The 21,394-nt window shown below is 45.9% G+C and overlaps 1 protein-coding gene across 2 annotated transcripts in view; it reads right to left on the bottom strand.

Annotated features, from left to right (window-relative positions):
• Positions 1 to 1,180: 1,180 nt before the first annotated feature.
• Entpd7 (ectonucleoside triphosphate diphosphohydrolase 7) overlaps positions 1,181 to 21,394 on the bottom strand; it is a 43,995-nt gene continuing 23,781 nt past the window's right edge. For both annotated transcript variants that reach the window (XM_050144417.1, XM_050144409.1), the window contains 7 exons: positions 19,214 to 19,270; positions 18,469 to 18,602; positions 13,617 to 13,783; positions 9,854 to 10,178; positions 7,158 to 7,243; positions 5,597 to 5,758; positions 1,181 to 3,821 (listed from right to left, as the gene is read on the bottom strand). In XM_050144417.1, coding sequence (XP_050000374.1) covers positions 3,590 to 3,821; positions 5,597 to 5,758; positions 7,158 to 7,243; positions 9,854 to 10,178; positions 13,617 to 13,783; positions 18,469 to 18,602; positions 19,214 to 19,270 — 1,163 coding nt within the window. In that variant the 3' untranslated portion in view covers positions 1,181 to 3,589. The remainder of the gene's footprint in view (positions 3,822 to 5,596; positions 5,759 to 7,157; positions 7,244 to 9,853; positions 10,179 to 13,616; positions 13,784 to 18,468; positions 18,603 to 19,213; positions 19,271 to 21,394) is intronic.

Raw genomic sequence — 21,394 nt, forward strand, 5'->3', positions numbered from 1 at the left:
TGTCAGCAGTTGGCCTATGTTCAGGAGGGCTCAGAAGTAGACACATCTTCAAGCTTGTCCGCCATGCACGCATGACTAAACATCTATTACTCAGAACATTTTCAACTCTGGTTTTTATAAAAAATGGGAACAATGGTCTCATAATTGAAAAAATGGAAGCCCTTATATATGAACAATTAATTCCACTTTACTTATAAAAGGTCTCTCTATTGCTCAGATTTCCAAAAGACAAAATGGTCTGTTGGTGTGTGGCTTTCCTCTGTCTTTCTAATAATAGTATTAACGAACAAAAAGAATGAAATACTAGGGCAAAGGGGAATGTAAAATACTACAATGGCAGCCTACTTCGATATAAAATAAGACAAAGATGGCTCAAAATAGAACCTTAATGAGCCACCTCCAGAGACTCCAGGATTGACAGAAACCCAAGTGCAAGAGCTTTTCCAGTTAGCTCAGATCCAAGTTAGGAGCAAGGTGGCGGCCAAGGACAGAGCCACTCAGAATTCAGAACACCCTAAAAGTGTTTGAATTCAGTACATTCATTCGTTACTCTGTTGTTAGTCAAAGGTGCCAAAGCTTGGTTCTGAGCCCTCCCTTTTGAACACAGCAATCAAATTCTTACAAGTTTGGCAGAAGTCCATCGTCCAGACAGCAAGGCTGAAGCTAAGCACAAACTGGGAGACTCTGAACCAGCCGCTGCTACTCCCAACTGAAATGAAGTCACACAAGTCCCATTCTGGAAACTGCCCAAGAATCACCACCAAGTTCTGTAATGAGGTAGAGAGCTCTATTAGGCATTTGTACCTTCACTCAGATTGCAATTGTGTTATTGGAATATTGTGGTTAGGGGAAAAATTGTGCAAAGTTAAGCTAATTACTTAAAACCTAAAGTATTTTTAAAAAGAAAAAAAAAAACACTCAAACAGATGGAGTGAAAACTGGCTAACAAGATGACATCACCCAGTGCAGGTAATGGGAAAACCCAGGACCAGCCATCAACCTTGTCTAGTGAAATGATGTCACCCAACGGGAGTGATGGGGAAACCTAGGACCAGTCAAGAGCAATGTGCTCAGTTCTCAACCACGTAACAAAGTCTTATGTTAATAAAGCCTGAATCCCATAATATTAAAACAGTAAATAGGATATAATGTACAAAACAAAAACTCAGACTAATTAAAATAAATTAAGAAATATATTTATATTGGAAAATGATAAAGGTAGGCATCCTGAGATTTTTTTTCAACTATAAAAAGAATGTAGGGTTTATCAATCCAAAAGGCTGCATGATTAAATAATATACAAAGAACCCAAAGCGTTCTAAAGAGCAATACAAAGTAAGTGCTTGACAAATGGTAGGTACCGGTACCGTCAGGGTGAAGAGTAAATTAGGTAAGGAGGCTTGAAAACTGGACACCATACCTCCTCCCTCCAGCTTCAGTCTGAGCTCAGGAATCACAGCCACAGTTAACAAGATCTCCCAAGAACACCAAAACTGGTACATAGAAACCAAGATGAAACGAAAAGTTCCCTGAGGAGGCAAATGGCTAGCAAGAACATTTTTGTCATTTTAAAGCAGCATTAAAAAGGCAAAGGCTCACGCATAGGGCATAAAAAATAGAATTAAAGAGAACCTTAAATCTGAAAAGAAATGTCAATGACAGTCCTGATGGAAAGTAAAATATGTAAAATGAAAGCATCTTTGACAGACGACTACGTATCTGATGTGCACCCACGGTGGTGCAGAGCTATAATCACAGCACTCGGGAGGCTGAGGCAGGAGGATCATTGGGTACCAGGCCAGCCTGGTTACATTTAATGAGATCCTGCCTCAAAAGAAAAAAAGGAAGAAAATAGTTTAGAACTTGCCTAACCACAGAGCTAATATACTTATTTATCTTCACCTTGGCTTAGCCCTAGGGCCATCTTAGTTTTTCCCATTTCATAAAGTATTTCGTTTCTGTTCCCAGTATGGAATCTCTTTTCAAAGAAGTCCATTTTTATTCTTTAAATTTAGAATTTTTTTCTCTATTCTAACCCTACAAATAAAAGGCTTTGGCAAAATGAAAAGGAAATGAGCCAGGTCTGGTGGTGCACACCTTTAAACCCAGCACTTCGAGGAGACAGAGGCAGGAGGATCAGGCTAGCCTTGGCTACCTAAAAAACTGGCCTCAAGAGACTTGCCATACTCCCAAAAAGAAATCAAGCTACTATTTCTGCCCTGGGAACCATCCCAGGCAGGCCTCTCATGGGTCTATGGGAAAGAAAGAGTCCATGGGAGCAGAAGGAGCTGACACTTTGTGCATCCGAAAGGCTGGCCGCAGAGGGGCCAGTTTCTGAGAGGCTGTGGTGAGTACATGGTATGGCTTTCCTCTCCCCAGTAAAGGAAGTGCTATTTGTGACAGATGTCCAAACAAATGGCCAGCCTGCTCCATGGAAGATTTATCTAGTTATTCCAAAGTTTAGAATTTGCTCTCTTTCAAGCATTCCAAAAATAGGTAAGAACTTTGATTTTAAGCCAGGCATGGTGGCACATGCCTTTAAACCAGGCACTTGGGAGGCAGAGGCAGGAGGATCTCTGTGAGTTTGAGTTCAGGCCAGCCTGGTCTACAGAGTGAATTCCAGAACAGCCAAAGCTACATACACAGTGAGACCCTGTCTCAAAACCGTAGCCCCCAAAATCCCAACTTTGATTTTACTGCCTTTGCCCACTCTCTTGATACTATTCTTCCTTAAACAAAACAAAATACAACCCATCCCAAAATACATAAGATCTCAGCAGTGAAATGAGGGAAGTTGCTTTGAATCTTCTGCACAGAAAAAATATGCCCGAGACAGTAACCCGCAAACAGGCAAACCTGTCCCAGTAGTTTCTCCATTCCATAAGCATGCTTATGGCTCAAAAGGCAACGTGGATGCCCAGCAGCCTGTGAGGCACATGAAATGTGTTCTGTACTAGTTAGACCAAGTGTCAGATAAAATACTGTCAGGTCGTCAATGATCATTCACTTCAAAGGGGTCCAGCCTCTCGGATCTGTATAACGTAATCAGCAACACTGCCAGGGATGTCAAGTAAGCAAGGAAGTCGTATCGTTTTGGTTGCCTTGAGATCCTGGTCCACTGAACCTCAGAGATCTTGGGTCCCTATTCAAGGCTGTGGATCTCCACATAAGGATATCTCTGTTACAGAGAAAGCAGGGGCAACTGCACTTGCTGGAATGTCTCTGGCTCTATTAGTCGATCCAAGTTGGCTTCAACCATGATTACAGTTGCCCAATCAAAAACTTGCTTCAGCAAGAGGGGGAAATACTACATCCCAGAAACACACCAGCTTTCTGTGATAAGGGAGAAGCATGCTTCACTTGGGCTAAGCTTGGTCCCCTGTGTTAGCACCGGCCTCTCGCCACTTAGTTCCTCACAGATCACATTACGGCTTCTGAGAAAAGGTCCTATCCTGGGCACTAAAACAAATTAAAGTAAAGAAGTAGAAATTCCCAGGCCAAAGCAGCATGTGAGGCCAGCTGATGAAAGGGAGGAATTCAGGAAGCAGCAGTCCCAAGGTTCTGGAGGTTCTCCGGTTCCGGTCCAGGCTCACGGCTCTACTTGCACCCCAATCATCGGCACCACTTGTTCAATCCACAGCAGGTCCAACGGAGCCGAGGCTCGAGTTTGTCGGCGGTGAATTCTGTGGATTCGCAGAAGGTACAGGACGATGGCCAGCAGCACCACCAGGGTACAGGCGAAGAAGAGATAGTGGTTGTAGACAAAGGAGAGCCGGAACCAGCTGCCATGGGCTTGCCGGACACCTCCCTGCCGAAGGTCCCTAGGGGAGCAGAAAGAACAACTGGTTTCAGAGTGAAACATTTGCTGTGATGTGAAGGACCGCCCGAGTCAATCCCACTTATCCATCCACTCAGACAGCCCAAGAAACCCGCTGCACTGACCGAGCAAAGCTTAAGGACATCCCCGCCCCAGGGCTGACTGGTGCCTCCTGTCCCTTCCTGTCCCTGGGGCTCAGGTGCTGCAGAATGTGGAGATAAGCTCAAAAGGCCAATAAAACTAAGTTTTAAAAAACAGACAAAACTGGTCACCTGCAAAATAAATCTTTTGTTGTTGTTTTTTGAAACAGGGTCTATGTAGCCCTAGCTATCCTGGAATTCATTATTATAGATCAGATTGGCCTCCAACTCACAGAGATCCACCTGCCTCTGCCTCCTGAATGCTGGGTTTAAAGTGTGCACTACCACACCAGGCTGTAACATAAATCTTAAAAAATAGTTTGTAAATACAGTACTAAGAATAGAGTATCCCTTGACTCCAAACAAACTGAATATGTCTAGCTCTTTAAAAAAAAAAAAAAAAGGTGCACTATTTCTTAGGATCTAGCATTTATATGCATGAGGGCAGTTGTGACCTGGAAAAACAGCATTACATAAACTGAAGAGCACTGGTCGTCTGACCTGGCTAGGATGCTACTCTTGCATCATCTAGATCCATCTTAGTTTGTGTGACCTGCAATTATTGTGGTATTTTGTGTTCTGACAAAGCTTACCTGGAGATCAGAGGGCAGAACTAGCCACTAGTTAACCACTGAAGCTGGGCGGTGGCACCTCTCGCCTTTAATCCCAGCAATCAGGGGGTGGAGAGAGAGTAATTAGGACAGGACGGGTGGAGACAGGCTCTTGGAGGAAGGGATGGAGAAAGGGAGACAGGAAGGAAGCAATTGGCGGCTGCTCCCATTCTCTGACCTTCCAGGTTTTCTTTCACCCCGGTTCTTATTGATTAAGATGAATTAGATTTACATTTCATGCAATGGTTTTTTTTAAATGTAATTCTTCAAAAGGAAAGATTTCATATAAAATATGGATTTCTGATTTCTCTGGACAAATGAGAACTGACAAATGCTGGGACACCTGTGTGTGACAGGAACCAGTACTTTAGTTGGTGCACACTGTCTGGTTCCTTGGGAGCCACACAGCCCACTTCCCTCACACCTGTCGCCTGTCTGCTTCCTGATCACAGAGTTTGGAAGTTCAGGCACAAGAGAGTAAAGGTAGATCATATTTTCTCTGAACCTGTCTAGGAAAGAGGACCTAAAACCTGTCCCAAATATCTTATAGCACATAGCGGCAAGTCATGGGACCCCACAACTAGATGAAAATGCCCATCTTAAAACCATGTCAGGCCCTCTTTCTAATGCTAGGGCCAACACACACTGTGCCAGGTCAGTGACAGCGTTTCTGGAATGGTTTACCCACAAGGAAAGAGTGCTTTGCCCACACAGCCTCCTTCAGCTCTTTGTCAAATATGTTTTCCAGTGTGCAACACTTAAGGCTCACGTTTAGGTCCTCAGTGCATATCCTAGAAGCATTTAGTATGAGCCCAACCATAGAGTGATTCCTTGGAGGAGAACAGATAAAGCTGGCAAAGGCGAGGAAGAGAGTCCAGACCAATTCATCTCAACCTTTCTGTCTCGATGAAAGGAACAGCGGGAGTCTCTGGAGGGTGGAGGAGTTGAGGAGGGTGGTGAGATCTATTCTGAGGCATCGACCTAACATCCTCTGAGGTCAAGGAACCAGCCTGGGAGTCTGACTTTACCTGAGTGGCAGGAATCGGGTTTTATATAGAATGGCTCCCAGCGTCCACTGCACCTCTCGGTCATACACCAGCTGCGCCGTCTGCAGGTTCGGATAGTCGTAGGGGAAGTGGAACCCTTCATGCAGGACTTCATACATCCAAGCTGACTTAAAACACTGATACCTGAGTAGCGAGAAGGAAGCTTTAAAAAATAAGTTTTAAAAAATAAGAAGAAAAAGATAACTAATGCATTCCTTTGTAGGAACTCCTGCTTCTCTGTCGGATGTCAGGCGACAAGCGACTAGCCTCTCCTTGCTTTGCCTTCTCCCCTCAAGAGAGAGGCAAAGTTGAGGTTGTGGCTGTGATTTTTCTCCTGTTTTGAGTTTCAAGATTCCTGTCCTCAGAGAACATCCTGAAATAACTGTGATGTGTTTGTACAACACCCATGATTTACATAAATGAAAAACCAGCCTGGCAGAAGCTGGTGACAGATATGCAGGGGTTCATCGTGCTAGTTCATGTTCGTGCCTTTGAATTTGCCTTTTCTTTTGTTTGCCTGTTTGGTTTTGTTTTCTCTTTGTAGCCCTGGTCATCCTCGAACTCACTCTGTAGACCAGATCTCTTCTAACTCAGGGATCCGCCTGCCTCTGCCTCCTGAGTTCTGGGATTAAAGACATGCACCACCATACCTGGCACCTTTGAATTTTTCGAAGTAAATACTTACAAATGGGAGGATTATGAATCCTTGAAAAAAAAATGTTGAAGCTAGGTAAGTTACATTTTTATACTTTCTACCTGTGGTGGTTTGAAAGAAAATGGCAGAGGCACTGCTAGGTGTGGCATTGTTGGAGTGGGTGTGGTCTTGTCAGAGGAAGTGTGTCACCGCGAAGTTGGGCTCTGAGGTCTCACATATGCTCAAGCTACACTCAGTACCTTAGACCGCTTCCTGTTGCATGTGAGTCAAGATGTAAGAACAATCAGCTCCTTCTCCAGCACCATGTCTGCCTGCATGCTGCTTCCATTCCCGCCATGCTGAGAATGGCCTAAACCTCTGAACTGTAAGCCACCACAGTTACATGTTTTCCTTTATAAGAGTTGCCATGGCACGCCTTTCATCCCAGCATTTGGGAGGCAAAGGCAGGTGGATCTCGGTGAGTTCAAGGCCAGCCTGGTCTACAAAGCGAGTTCTAGGATAGCCAGAGCTGTTACACAGAGAAACCCTATCTCAAAAAACAAAAGCAAAACAAAACAAAAAGAGTTGCCAAGGTAATAGTGTCTCTTCAAAGCAAAAGAAACCCTAAGACACTACTTTTCAGTTAATTTTATATAATAAAACATTTAAAATAAAGAAGGCCATCACTCTTGACACTCGTCACTTGGAGAGAGTGTCCTTTGGTAACTACTGGTTTCCTGCCACAGAAAGGGGCTCACTATTTGGTCCCAATTCTCCAGAAAACCAAAATCTGAAATAATCCAATTCTCCTTCCGCCTAAATCTGACTTGCACTGTTGGATGGTTCTCCCTTATAATCTGTCTCCCATGTTCTAAGGCCATATCTGAAGTAGACAAGAAAGTTACGTACTTGAGCCGATGCTCATCTGCATGTGGAGAAAAGAGGCCATTCTTGAATCTCTGCGCCAGCACTGGCCACGCCATGCCACAGTAATCCTGGAACAGACACGGAGAAAGTGTGACAAAACCACAAGTGGATGCTCAACTCCCCACGGCACAGCTGCTCCATGTTCAGGTGCGTGGAGCTACTATCTCACCAAGGAAAACAAATGGCACACCGGACCACTGGACACGACGCCATGCCTCCTCTACCCTCATTGCTTCCACGTCTAATACGAAACAGCCCAAGCTGGCTCCTGAGCCTCTTAGGCGTCAGAGAGCCCGAGGATTAGAAGTAAGATTAATATCAAGACCCAGGGAGCTAGATGCCGGCCAATCTGTGAAAACTCATATGGGCATGGGGAGCAGCCATCATCAGACTGCCTGGGGGTCACACCTCTCAAAAAACTGTTTTCAGGTGGTTCAGGCAAAGAACTTTGGTGACTGTCAGGTGCCAGGTGCTCTCCTATGTGCCAGAGGATGAAGTGGTGAGAAAAAAAATTCTGTCCCCGTGAAGCTTACATTCTACTGGTGAGAGAATAAAGAAATGGGTATCACAGAGTATGCAGGATGGCACAGTGTTGAGTGGAGAAAACAAACAGGAAAAGCAAGGATAATATGAGGAGGGTGGTAACTGTGGATGGCGTATCTAGGGAAGGCGGGAAGACATTTGCACTGGAATTTTAAAAAGTCAAGGGAACAACCTCTTCTACCGCAGAAAACTTCCTAAGTCAACTAGCAACTTGGCTAAGCAATCATTTGAGCCCTCTGTGTTCAAAACAACAGAATCTGAGGAATCTTTGTGACAAGAAAAGGACCCAAGTCAGGCCAGTCAGGGAACCCTCGACGGGAGGTACGAAAGAAGGAGTCCTTAGAGCGTCACAGTACTCCTAGGACTGCCTCTGGGGGTGCGACAGCAGAAGCTGCAGATGCCAGTCCACTGGAAGTGTACCCCAAGGGATTGCCTCTGGGGTTGCAATAGCAGAAACTACAGATGCCAGTCCACTGGAAGTGTACCCCAAGGGATTGCGTCTGGGGGTGCAATAGCAGAAACTACAGATGCAGTCTGCTGGAAGTGTACAACGAGACAACCTTAGGGAAGTAGAAGAAGAAAGAAAGCCCAATATATGCAAGAGGAGACATTATTTCTATCTCTGTCTCTCAGATAGATCACAAAATTACACAAAAATCAAAGGCATGCTTTGCTGAATCTAGAATGTTCCCTAAGACTCATGCATTAGAGACTTGGGCCCCTGGGTGGCACTGTTGAGGCATAGTGGGGCAGTCTTTCATTAGGGGTGGGCCTTTACAGGACATTATGGGACCCCAGCTCCCTCCACACTCTTTGCTCCCAGTCTCATGATGTAAACTGTTTGGCTCTGCCATGTATTTCCACCATGTTACACCCAAAGCAAGGGGGGCAGCTGACCGTGGACTGGAACCTATAAACTGTAGGACAAAACAAACCTTTGTTCTTTAAGTTGAATATTGCAAGTATTTTGCTAAAGTGATCTTTTTATTTTTTATTTTTATTTATTTGCTTCTTTTTTAGTGATTTATTTTTAATTGACTAACAAAACCAGGTGTGATAGCATACTCCTTTCATCCCAGCATTTGAGAGACAGAAGTAGGGAGGCTAGCCTGGTCTCTATAGCAAGTTCCAGGCGAGCCAGGGCAACATAGTGAGACTGTCTCAAAAACAGTTAACAAAACCAAATAAAATAAAATGAGAAACAACAACTTAACTAACACAGACTCTAAACTGAGGCAGGGGCTACAGAGAACAGGTCAGATTTTTAGCTATGCTGGTAACTAAAAGTGTGAGCCTGTAAGTGTGCAAGGTCTATATATGTGCAAAGTGAATTTTTACTCTTTCGCTTAAAATATTTCTACCATCACTGGGGTTCACAATACCTTATATCAACCTTATATCAGACCATTCTGGCCTCTTAAAGATTTTTTGGAGAGTATATGTGTATGTATGCAAGGCAGGGGTATGTGTGCCACGAGTGTGTGGGTACCCAAGGAGATCAGAAAACATTACCAGAGCCCTGGAGCTGGATTTTTACAACAGTTTGTTGTAAGCTACCTGATGTGGGATTTCCCTCTGTATGCTGTGAATACCATTGGTTAATAAAGAAACTGGCCTGGCCTGATAGGGTAGAACAGAGCTAAGTGGAGAAAACTAAACTGAATGCTGGGAACTGAACACTGGTCCTCTGGAAGAGCAACAGTTGCATAGCCACTTAGTCATCTTTGCAGCCCTGACTCTGGCTCAGACCAAGAGAGGAAAAACAGACCTGTCCACCAAGAGCACCGTGTAAGTCAGACACCTAGCAAAGGGGAAATATGTGAAATGACACTTTGGAGCCACAAACATCGGGGAAGTTGGAAAAGAGTTAACTATTCACCGTTAGAACAATTTTATCCCTTGGTGAAAATACACTCATGGAAAACTAAACACATACTATCAGGAGGCAGTTTAGCAGAGATGGTCCCTCAACCTCTGAGGTCACTTTTTCCTCTATAAAGTGAAGGGTTCCTGGTCCTGAGAAAGACTCAAGTGAGATCATGCACGCAAAGCCCTTTGCACACTGCCTGGCACAAAAGTGACATCCACTAAATGGCCGCTGCCAGCATGAGTCATCCTGAGTATTAATGAGTTACCTGAGCAGCCTTGGCAAATGTTGGCCCATGGTAGCGGCCACCGATGCGCAACACATCCTCTGTACAGTAAAAGAACTCAGAGAAGCCGTAGAACTCGCTGTTGTTGAAGTCGATCGGTGACTGGTAAATGCCATTCAGCGAGGCCTGGCTGGTGTTGGAGCGGGCCAGCAGGGGGCTCAGCATTGCCCTACAAGTGGTCCAGTCGCCCTTCCCTCGGACATGCAGGACCTGGCTGTTCCTCTCCACCACATCTGTGAGTCCCACAGGCAGGCAGGGGTCCAGAAATGGGTTGTCAGGACTCAGGCCTGTCTTCTGGCCCAGCAGTCTGTCACAACGACAAAAACAGGATTTGAAGGGGGCTGGCCCTGATCTCTTCTGAGGACTAAGTTCACTTCAAAAGCACCTCTGATTTTCAATGACAAACCTAGCAACAAGGGCTGAGTGGAGTATTTCTAGGCAGCAGCAACACATGCATGTTTCATTGAAGCAAATTAAGTTTAGAAACCAGAGAGCAGTACACCAGTGATGGATTCCACTCCACCCTCTCATCAATGTGTATTCCCAGCGCAGAGTCAATCAGGACCTGTGCCTGCCTTCCCACAAGCCTCTGAAAAGTGCAAGGGAATCCTGTTTAACACACAGCTGGGGGCTGGAGAGAGGGCTCAGTGGATAAAGGGTAAAACACTCCCTGCACAAGTGTAAGAATGTGAGTTTGAATCCTTGGAACCCGTGGAACAGCCAGATGAGGCGGCGTGTGACTGTAGTCCCAGTGCCTTGCAGGGAGGCAGACAGAAAACTCCCTGAAAGCTAAAGGGCCGGCGAGCCCGGTGTGCACAGCAGTGGGCTGTCAGGGCCGGCGAGCCCGGTGTGCACAGCGGTGGGCTGTCAGGGCCGGCGAGCCCGGTGTGCACAGCGGTGGGCTGTCAGGGCCGGCGAGCCCGGTGTGCACAGCGGTGGGCTGTCAGGGCCGGCGAGCCCGGTGTGCACAGCGGTGGGCTGTCAGGGCCGGCGAGCCCGGTGTGCACAGCGGTGGGCTGTCAGAACACGGTCCAGGAATGGATTCATGTGAGGAGAATTCTGAGTGCTTGTGAAAACACTCCAAGAGAACAAGACAAGAGTCTTGTGTCCTCAGTTTCTTGAAAACACAGAACAGTTCTTGGGATGGCCTGTCATGCTCCTCTCTCAGGTGCAGCAGATAGGTGTGTGATTACTTCAGACTACTCGTCATTGCTTGCTGATGGTATTCAATCAAATGTTTAAATTATCCTTGGTATGCCTCTATGGGAAAGCACGTTTTTGTCATGTGTGGCTTGTCCCAGTGACTGTATACAGCTTGAACTCATGTGACCGTTCTTAACCCTCGGAGTATAAACTGCCTGAGACTCTGAATAAAGTTGACCAGTGCCTGAGACTTTAGTCTGCTTCATTTATTTATCTACTCCGTTCTCCCAGGTCCCACCGTGGCTAGAGCAGTGACAGTGGACAACAAGAGACCCTGCTCTCAAACAAGGAGAAGGGGAAGACGGATCCAAGGCCCCAAGTGTCCCATGGCAAACACATGCCCACGTTCACACATATCAACGTGTACACACACACATGCATACACATATCTTATACACACAAAAATACACAAACACACACAACTGGGAAGAGACAAAAGGGGGAAAAACTGAGAGAGGAGAGCGTCCTGAAGAGGGAGCCATAGCAGTGGTACAGTGGCGATATCTGGCCTGGAGTGAGTGGTGCTGGGCCAGCCAGCCTCCAGGGATCACAAATCCCTCGGCTGCTCAACAGGAGCAGGGACAAGACTTGACTCCTTCCATGGCCTCAGCTCTACTTCTCTAGGCTCTACTTGTCTAGCAATCGTATTCTCGTTACTAAGGAGATTAATAGCAGACCTGGACAAAGATAGAAAGCACATGGAGACCGATGGTACCTGCATTAGCTGTTCATTATCAGTTCCCGAACAGCCAGCTGTGAACGAGTGGACTTTGCAGGGTGAAAATGCACGAAAAATTAGCAACTGAAGGAGGACACGGGAAAGGGCAATGCAACAGAATGTCCGGGAATAATGGAATCTGAACCATCCCAGGAGGAGAGGTCTGCAGCTACGGGAGCCACCTAAACAATTCGAAAGTAGGCTGATGTGGGATGTCCTTCTGTATATGTGATACTTTTATTGGTTGTTGAATAAAGTTGTTTCGGCCAATGGTTTAGTAGAGCAAAGACAAGCGAGAAATTTGAACAGAGATATATAGAGAGAGAGTAGGTGGAGTCAAGGAGATGCCATGTAGCTGCCAAAGGGAGAGACGCTGGAACCTTACCAGTAGGCCACGGCTTCGTGGTGATACACAGATTAGTAGAAATGGGTTAATTTAAGATGTAAGAGCTAGCTAGGAAAACGCCTAAGCTATTGGCTAAGCAGTGTTGTAATTAATAAAGTTTCTGTGTGATTATTCAGGTCGGAGTGGCCGGGAAACGAACAAGCAGTCTGCTTTTAAACTTCTGAGCTTGCCTAGAAAGTACCAAGGCGATGGATGGATGCCCAGCAAGAGTGACTGGAGAAGGGCACAGGGCAGCAGAGAAGGGAAGCACATCAGTTAGAGAAGCAGGAATGAACTGAATCCGACACAAAGCCAGGGATCTCCAGTTATCACAGCACAGGGAGGAGCAATGAGTGCCCCGGCTCAAGTCAGCTTGTGCCAACAAACAAAAACCCTTTGTGGGATGCTCATGCAGTCACCCAGAACACCTGGTCCCCAAAGCTCCGTACAACAATCAAGAAGGCTGATAAGACAGCATTCAGCATTCCCTAAGTCTGAGACAGCTGCCGTGGAGAAATCATTACAGGTGGGTAATGCATCTTTAGCTTAGTTTTTCTTGTGAAACCAATGGATGTAATTGTTTGATGAAAAGAGCCCCTGCTTATTGTATCTTCAATACACACAATGATAAATAACTTTAAATAATCAAAACAAACAAATAAGAATAATTACATCATAGCTGTTCATTATGGCCTGAAGGTATTCAAATGAGAAACCAGTGATCTCAGGGGCCAAATAGTGATTCAGCTGTTAAGAGTCCTTCCTGCTTTTGAAGAGGACCCAAGACCAGTTCCCTGCACCCATATGAGGTGGCTCCCAACCAACCATAACACTAGCTCCTGGGGATCCAATGCCCTCTTCTGATGTCTACAGTTACCTACACATATTCAAACACACGTACACATAAATAACAATAAAAACAAACCTTTTTAAAGAAAACAGTGAAGCCACAGAGAAACCCTGTCTCGAAAACCAAAAAAAAAACCAGCACTCGGGAGGCAGAGGCAGGTGGATCTCTGTGAGTTCGAGACCAGCCTGGTCTCTAGCTCCAGGACAGGCTCCAAAGCCACAGAGAAACCCTGTCTCGAAAACCAAAAAAAAAAAGAAAACAGTGATCTTTGCAGTTCTGGATGTCAAACTGGCCATCAGTACTCAAACACTATTTTAAAGGCATTTTAACTTTCTGCACTTGTTAAGTTTAATATACACGAGCAAACCCAACTCTCACACGAGAGGAGCTAATCCATTTTTCCTAACTACAAACATCTCCTGACATTTTCACCAGCCTTACTACTAAACAACAGAGTGTAACCTTGCAAAGCAGGGGCTGAAATGGGTTCCTAGAGACATGGCAGAAAGGAGGAGGGACTACCTGGATGTCACCATTTTTCCCCCACATATGCAGTCTGGTAGAAGTGAGGATTCTGTGTCAAACACACCTGTTTCTGTTAAGCGTTTCATTCAGCACAAGGTCTTCATAGCGCTGCCGGGCAAAGTTGCCTCCAAAGCCCAGAAAGGTGGTGACGTAAACCCTGTACACATGCTCTGTGTGCTGCACGTCACAGCCCAGGTTGAACTCAGCCAACAGGATCTTGGCTGCTTCTTCCTGTCATGCAACATCGAGAGAAAAAAAGAGGATTTCAGTTCCTTTCTAGAAAGCAGCGGCACTGTGACTCCACCGGGCTCCATTTCTATGACTACTCTTTAAAATGGCCTTCCAATCTCACAGCCAGGTGCAGTGATACTCTCCGGTAACTCCAGCACCCACACAGCAAGGCAGGAGGGCCACAAATCCAAAGATAATTGAGCTCAGGGCAAGCCCCTGTGTGTGTCTGTGAGGTCATTTCCCAAGAGGTTTAACTGAAGAGAGAGGATCCACCCTGAACGTGGGCAGTACAATTCCACTGGCTGGGGTCTTGACGAATGAAGACAGAAAGGCGGCTGGGCACTTGCATTCTTCTCTCTCTGCTTCCTGACTGCAGATGTCACGTGACCAGCTGCCTCACTCGGGCCACGCCTCCCCCACCACGGACTGTTTCCCCTCAAAATGTAAGCCAAAATGGCCTTTCCTCTTAAGTGGTTTTGTTGGGCAGTTGGTAACAGTCATGAGAAGCAGCGGACACAGGGGAAGTGGGTTCATTACAGTTGATGCCAATTCCTGGTACGGACATCTGTGTTCTCCAGTTCTCTACAACGGAAGTGTACTATTTTCATAATTAGAAAAAAAAATCCTTTAACAAAGAAAGGATCGTTGTGAGATCTATTCCATGACCTTGTCTAGAGTTATTCAAAAAGCTTTTCCATGTCCTCTGACAGGCTTGGGCATTGGCAACGTTCAGTTTTATCTTCAAAATAAGGGAGGTTTTGCTGTTTGAGTGGTTTTGTTTGTTTGTTTTTTTTTTGTTTTTTTTTTTTGTTTCAAGCAGAGTCTCACTGTGTAGCCATGGCTGGTCTAACATTCACTCTGTAGACCAGGCTGGCCTCAAACTCATAGAGATTCACCTGCCTCTGCTTCCCAAGTACAGAGATTAAAGGGGTGCACCACCAACACCTGGCCTTGATTTGGGTTTTGAACTTTAAAGGTAGAGATTAAACTAAGTCCCTGAACTCTAGTCCATAGCAAAGCCCTTCCTCTGGTCTAATTACTCCTGCTCATCCTCACATCCAGTCTATTCTAGCCCCTGCTCTGAATCACCATCCCAATGTGCTTCTTGTGTAATCTTTTAATGTGTATGATTGCAAAATGGAAATAACTTTGGATTGTGGGATTTTTAATTTGTGAACATATTACTGCACCTAACAACTCTATTCCTTGACTTATACCCAGGAGACCTAACAACTTATGTCTACACAAAAGTGTGTTCATGAATGTTCCCAGCACTGCCGTCCATAATCCCTCAGTGTGGAAGCTACTCAGCTATGCACCAGTGATGAATGAATGAACAAAAGGTGGACCGGTGATTCAATGGACTCAGCCACCAACACCAGCAATGTACTGGTACATACCACAACATTGATTACCTTGGGAACGTTTTTCTAAGAGTTATACTGCATGATTTCATTGTATGAAAAGTCCAGAACAGGCAGATCCCTAGATGAGAGAAAGCGATGGAGGACTCGACAATGAAAGACAACTGCTTTTGGCAGAGCTGAAATGTTCTGAATTCCAAGCGATGCTGCATGGTCTTTGCTTTTTAACCAAACGCTAGCATACATCATTGAGTCACTATACTGCTGTGTCTACATCGAATTTGGTGCTTGCAAGTACTTCCGCTGCTGCTTTCTAAATCTGTCCACACAAGTCATTTAAGACCAAATGTGAATTCATTTTAACTCAATAAGCCTTAGGACTTCAGAACTAGAAGACCAAAAAGATGCTCTGACCCTGGCTCAGGACCTCATTGTTTGTTTGCTCTGACCCCATCTCAGGACCCCACTATCAGCTCTGACCATGGCTCAGGACCCCACTATCAGCTCTGTCCCCGGCTCAGGACCCCACTGTCAGCTCTGACCCCGGCTCAGGACCCCACTGTCAGCTCTGACCCTGGCTCGGGACCACACTATTCCCTGCCCTTCCCCTGCCTTCTCTCTCCGCTGGAATCTTTGTCTTCCTAGTTCCCCAGCCTGGACCATCAGGACTTCTGCAGATCTCATAACACCATACCGGCACACTCACCTAAATATAACTAGATTTTTGCTCTAAATATTTGCTGAAATGTGAAATTCCATTTCCACTGTCTACTCTGACCTTGCAACTCCTCCTCACTCAAGACTCTTCTCACCTACATTTCTCAAAAAAAAAAAAAAAAAAAACACACACACACACAAACAAACAAACAAAACAAACCAGCACATAGCCAATATGGCCACAAAACTTAACAGCTGGGAAGGACCTTCAAGTTTGTCTAACTATGGAACTGAGGCTCATGTGACTGCCTTGCTTTGGCTGGGTCCTACAAGCGACAGAACTGAAAACCAAGCCCTCTCCAACAACACTCAAGACTCCTCATGATCCAATTCCATCCTCTCTCCCCAGAACCTCCCTGAAGCTCCTAGGGTAGACAGGTCCCTGAGCACTCCTTAGATGTTCCAGAGTCCGTTGCTTTCTCTGTCCCTCTGCACACTGTGACAGTGGGAGACAGTCTCTGCTCAGCTTTAACTCTGATCCTGCGCCCAGGTAAACAGCTCACCTTCCATGAAGGCATGGGGTTGACCCTGCTGGTCCCTATCTCCTGCCAGCTGTTGAGACAAAAGGGTCTCAACCACGGGCAATGCTAAACATCGCAGTGTTCCCAGCCACACACAATTCAGCCCCAAACAACAGCACCAAGGGTGAGAAACCATCATTTAGATCAGTGCTTCTCAAGCTTCCGAATGCTGCGACCCTTTAATAAGTTCCTCATGTTGTGGTGACCCCCAACCATAAAATTATTTTCATTGCTACTTCATAGCTAATTTTGCTACTGTTATGAATTGTAACATAAATACCTGATATGCAGGGTATTTGATATTCGACCCCTGGGAAAGGGTTTTTTAAACCCCCAAAGGGGTCACAACCTATAGGTTGAGAACCACCATTTAGATCATATTACAGGACTGCTCTGGTCTGTCTGACACTTCTGACTCACTGACTTCTGGAGGCAATGTAACCAGCATGTTCTATTTCTTGTGCACACTGCATGTTTAAAGAGGGATGCTTCCCTTTTCTCTCGCTAATGAATCATCTCCATAAAAATACATTCTCGGCTGGCGATGGACCCATTGGCACAGCACTTGCCTGGCACATGCAGGGCCCTGAGATTGATCCACAGTGCCCCCCCCCAAAAAAAAAGCTAGCATCAAAATACATCCTTAAGGGGCAAAGGACTCGGTAAAGTACTTGCCACGAACAGAATGAGGGCTTGAGTTTGAGCCCTATCGCTCACACAAAAAAGTAGATGTGTACTGTCTATCTTAGGTCTCACACTCACTCCGTGTCCACAAGCGCCCACACCACACACACACACAGTGGCAGCACACGCCTGTAATCCAGTCTAGGGGAAGAGTGGAAGAAGGCCCCCTGGAGCCTGCTGACTGGCCAGTCTCACAGGCAAGGGATGTAGGCTGTCCTTCCGTCTGCTGTCAATATGTTTCTCTCACTAATTGATGAACAAAGTTGTTTTGGCCAATGGTCAGCCAGAATAGAGCCAGGCAGGAAATCCAAAGATATGGAGAGAAAGAAGGCAGAGTCAGGGAGATGCCATGTAGTGGCCAAAGGAGTAACATGCCAGGGCATCACTGGTAAGCCACGGCCATATGGCAATACACAGATTAGTAGAAATAGGTTAATTAAATTTTGAGAGCTAGTCAGTAATATGCCTAAGTCTTTGGCTTTTGTTTTTGTTTTCTTTCCTGAGACAGGGTTTCTCTGTAGCTTTGGAGCCTATCCTGGAACTAGCTCTTGTAGACCAGATTGGCCTAGAACTCATAGAGATCCATCTGCTTCTGCCTCCCGAGTACTGGGATTAAAGGAGTGCGCCACCACTGCCTGGTTGTGCCTAAGCCTTTGGCCAATTACAATTAATATTAAGCTTCTGCTTGATTATCTTAATAAGCGGGCAGAGAGAAACCGGTCTAGTGGAACCAGGCAAGATGGAGAAAATGTATAGGCAAGTTCCACATTCAGTGAGAGACCCTGTGTCAAAGAGGAAGGAGACACAGGATCAAGGAAGACACCAACCTCCACAGTTATGCTCACAGATGTGAGTAAACACCCACACATACGAACACATAGGTAAACAGTATCAGAGATGAAGGAAAGGAACAGTAGGGAAAGGGTATGTATGACCAGTATTCAAGACTGACCTGTATATTTACTCCTCAGGCAGCCCCCGAAGATACATAGTATTAATTATCACTGATAAAATGTATCAAGCACTTATCATAAGCGGGCCACTTGCTAAGCGCTTGACATTCTGATATTCTCACAGCTTTGTAAGAGAGATACTTTTATGCCTTGTGGACAGCCAGGACCAGGGAGGTAACCTGCTAGAGATAATGCAAGCTAGTGCCAGGGTGGTGGCAGGCACAGGTCTTTAATGAGGCAAAGGCAGGCAGATCCCAGTGAGTTCAAGGCCAACTAGGGTCACACAGTGAGACCCACATCCCATGGAAAAAAGGAAAAGAAGATAATGGAAGTTAGCAACTGCCTGACCGGATCCAGGACTCTGACCCCCAGCGTACAGCTTCAAACACTGACCTTCCTACACTGGCACTGGGATTTCTAACTGGACTTCACACAAGGCAAAATACCTGTTTGGGAGGAAGGACAGAGGTTGAGGTAGGGACTTCATAGGCAATTTGGAGAGAAGCTCCTCCCATGTCCAGTATCCCCACTGTCCTCCTGCGTCCCGCTGCTGAGTCCAGAGAAGTGTCAGCATCCGACTCTGAAACCAGTGACAGGATTCAAATAATCAAACACAAAAACCAAGTCCAAAGGAAAGCACACCACAACCCCTCCCCCAACACCACTACCCCCACCTACACCCCCACCCTCTGCAAAAAAAAAGAAGAAATTTGACAGCAAGATGGCTTATCTAATAAAAGCAACTAAAATAAATTCATCTATTAAGTGTACATTATACAGAGAATAATTCTTTCAAATGACTTAAATGTAATACTTCAACTCTATATGCATAGGGACAGGAAAGAACCAACTCTAGCCTGTTGTCCTCCACATCTGCACCATGGCGTGTGCGTGCCCACCATCATACACACGTAATAAATAATGTTCAAACAATAACAACAATGGAGGACTTTTTAAAGAATGTGTTCTGTGGAACGAGAGCAGACACAAAAAAGAGCAAACTATTCGAAGGGTTGAGACTGGGTGAGGGGTTTGTCCACGTTCATTTTGTCACTTCTTCTTTAACAGACATTTGAAGCTTCCCATAAAGACTACAACGAAGAACAGCTCCCAGCAAGCACACACACACTGCCGAGAGCCTGGAGAGAAGCCGCAGCCCTTGAAGAACATCACACGGCAGAACGGACTTACCATCTTCATGGTCAAATCGTCCCAGAACAAAGTTGATTCCAATCCATGCGTAAACTCCTAAGGAAGAAACAGAAAAGGCCTCTCTATAATTCTCTACTGCTGGACCATATCCACCCCCACACACACACCTCAAGGGCACCCTTTTTCTCCTTTCTTGGGAAAAGAAAAAGAAAAAGAACCATAATATTCTACTCCATACTCTTATTTATTTATTTATTTATTTATTTATTTATTTATTTATTTATTTATACAATATTCTGTCTGTGTATATCCCTGCAGGCCAGAAGAGGGCACCAGACCCCATTACAGATGGTTGTGAGCCACCATGTGGTTGCTGGGAATCGAACTCAGGACCTTTGGAAGAGCAGGCAATGCTCTTAACCACTAAGCCACCTCTCCAGCCCCCTACTCCATACTCTTTAAAATTTGTTTTTATTTAATGTTCATTGCTGTTTTGCCCGCATGTATGTCTGTGTGAAGGTGTCAGATCCCCTGGAACCAGAGTTACAGACAGTTGTGAGCTGCCATGTGGGTGCTGGGAACTGAATCCAGGTCCTCTGGAAGACTAGCCGGTGCTCTTAGCTACTGAGCCACCTCTTCAGTCCCCGTCTACTCCATACTCCTGGTGCATGGACCTTAAATCCTCTCTCTCTCTCTCTCTCTCTCTCTCTCTCCTCTCTCCCTTTCTTCCTCTCTTCATCTAGCACACTGCTTCCCACCCCCATCTCAAATAGCGCTGGGCTCATACATGCTAGCTACCTGCATCCCCAATCACATCTTTTCTCATGTGATTTTCATTCTTTCTGCAATCATTTGTAACTTCTAATAATTCTATGAAGACTAGGAACTAATTATTAAAAAAAAAGTTCTTCAAAAAAAATGTTTAAAACTGTATCAAGAGTCAGGCATGGTGCCATATGCCTGTAACCCCAGCACCCAGGAGGCAGAGGCAGGTGGATTTCTATAAATTTGAGGCCAGCCTGATCTACACTGCTTGTTCCAGACCAACCTGGGCTACATAGTGAAACCCTGCTGAGAGGGGAGGGGGTCTGGGGTGCAGCTTAGTGGGAGGACACCTGTTCAGCATGACCAAGGACTTGGGGGAGAGGAGTGAGTCTTGCAGCTGTGACTTCTGAGAGAAGTGGGGGGAATACAACCACCCAGCGTCCCCACACGATGCAAGTATAACTCTGGGGGGGGGACACAGGGAATACGCCCACCCAGCGTCCCCACACGATGCAAGTATAACTCTGGGGGGTGGGGAGACACACACACAGGGAATGCACCCACCCAGCGTCCCCGCCAGATGCAACTGTAACTCTGGGTGGGTACACACAGGGAATGCACCCACCCAGCATCCCCGCCAGATGCAAGTGTAAGTCTGGGTGGGATGCACACAGCAACTTTGTAAGAACTCTGAAAGTGAAGTGAACAGTGGACACACAGACAGACAAGAACTGGAAAAATGTTCCCAAACTAGACCAAGTCTCTCATTTTTTTCCCTTGGCTTCAACTCAAAAGCAGTTGGGGATGAAGAAGAATCAGGTGTGAGCAGAGAGAACTTTCTGACTCCTTTCCAACTCAGAGTGGGAAAACAGACTCCAAAGGTTCAGAGGCAGCAGAGGGAAGTTCAGGGCGGATTTGCTGCTGCTTGTTTGTCTGGTTGTTGTTGGTGGTGCGGTGTGTGTCTATGTATGGGCCTGTGTGCCTCTGTGTGTGTCCTGTGCCTCTTTGTGTGTGCCTGTGTGTGCCTCTATGTATGTGTGTGTTTGTGTCTGTGGTGTGCCTATGCCTGTGTATGTGTGTGTGCATGCCTGTGTGTGTGTGCCTGTGTGTGTATATGTGTGCACACACGTGTGCACATGTGCATGCTAAGTGTACACAGGGACCAGACATGACACTGGATGTCTTCCTCAGTCACCCTCCACCTTATGTTTTGAAGACAGGGGCTCTCAGCAATTCAACTAGACTGGCTAGTCAGTAAGCCCCAGGGATCCTTGTCTCTGCTGCTCCAGCTCCAGGAATAGAGGTGTGTGTCATCACACCTGGCTTTTTATGTGAGTGCCAAAGGCTCTAACTCAGGTCGTCACGCTTGTGCAGCGAGCACTTTACCAAATGAGCCATCTTCCCAGCCCCACGATCACCTCTGGTCAAAAAAAAAAAAAAAAAAAAAAAAAAAAA

Source organism: Alexandromys fortis, unplaced genomic scaffold (assembly GCF_014885135.2).
Source record: "Alexandromys fortis isolate MF-2015 unplaced genomic scaffold, M_Fortis_MF-2015_v1.1 scaffold_16, whole genome shotgun sequence".
Taxonomy (NCBI): domain Eukaryota; kingdom Metazoa; phylum Chordata; class Mammalia; order Rodentia; family Cricetidae; genus Alexandromys; species Alexandromys fortis.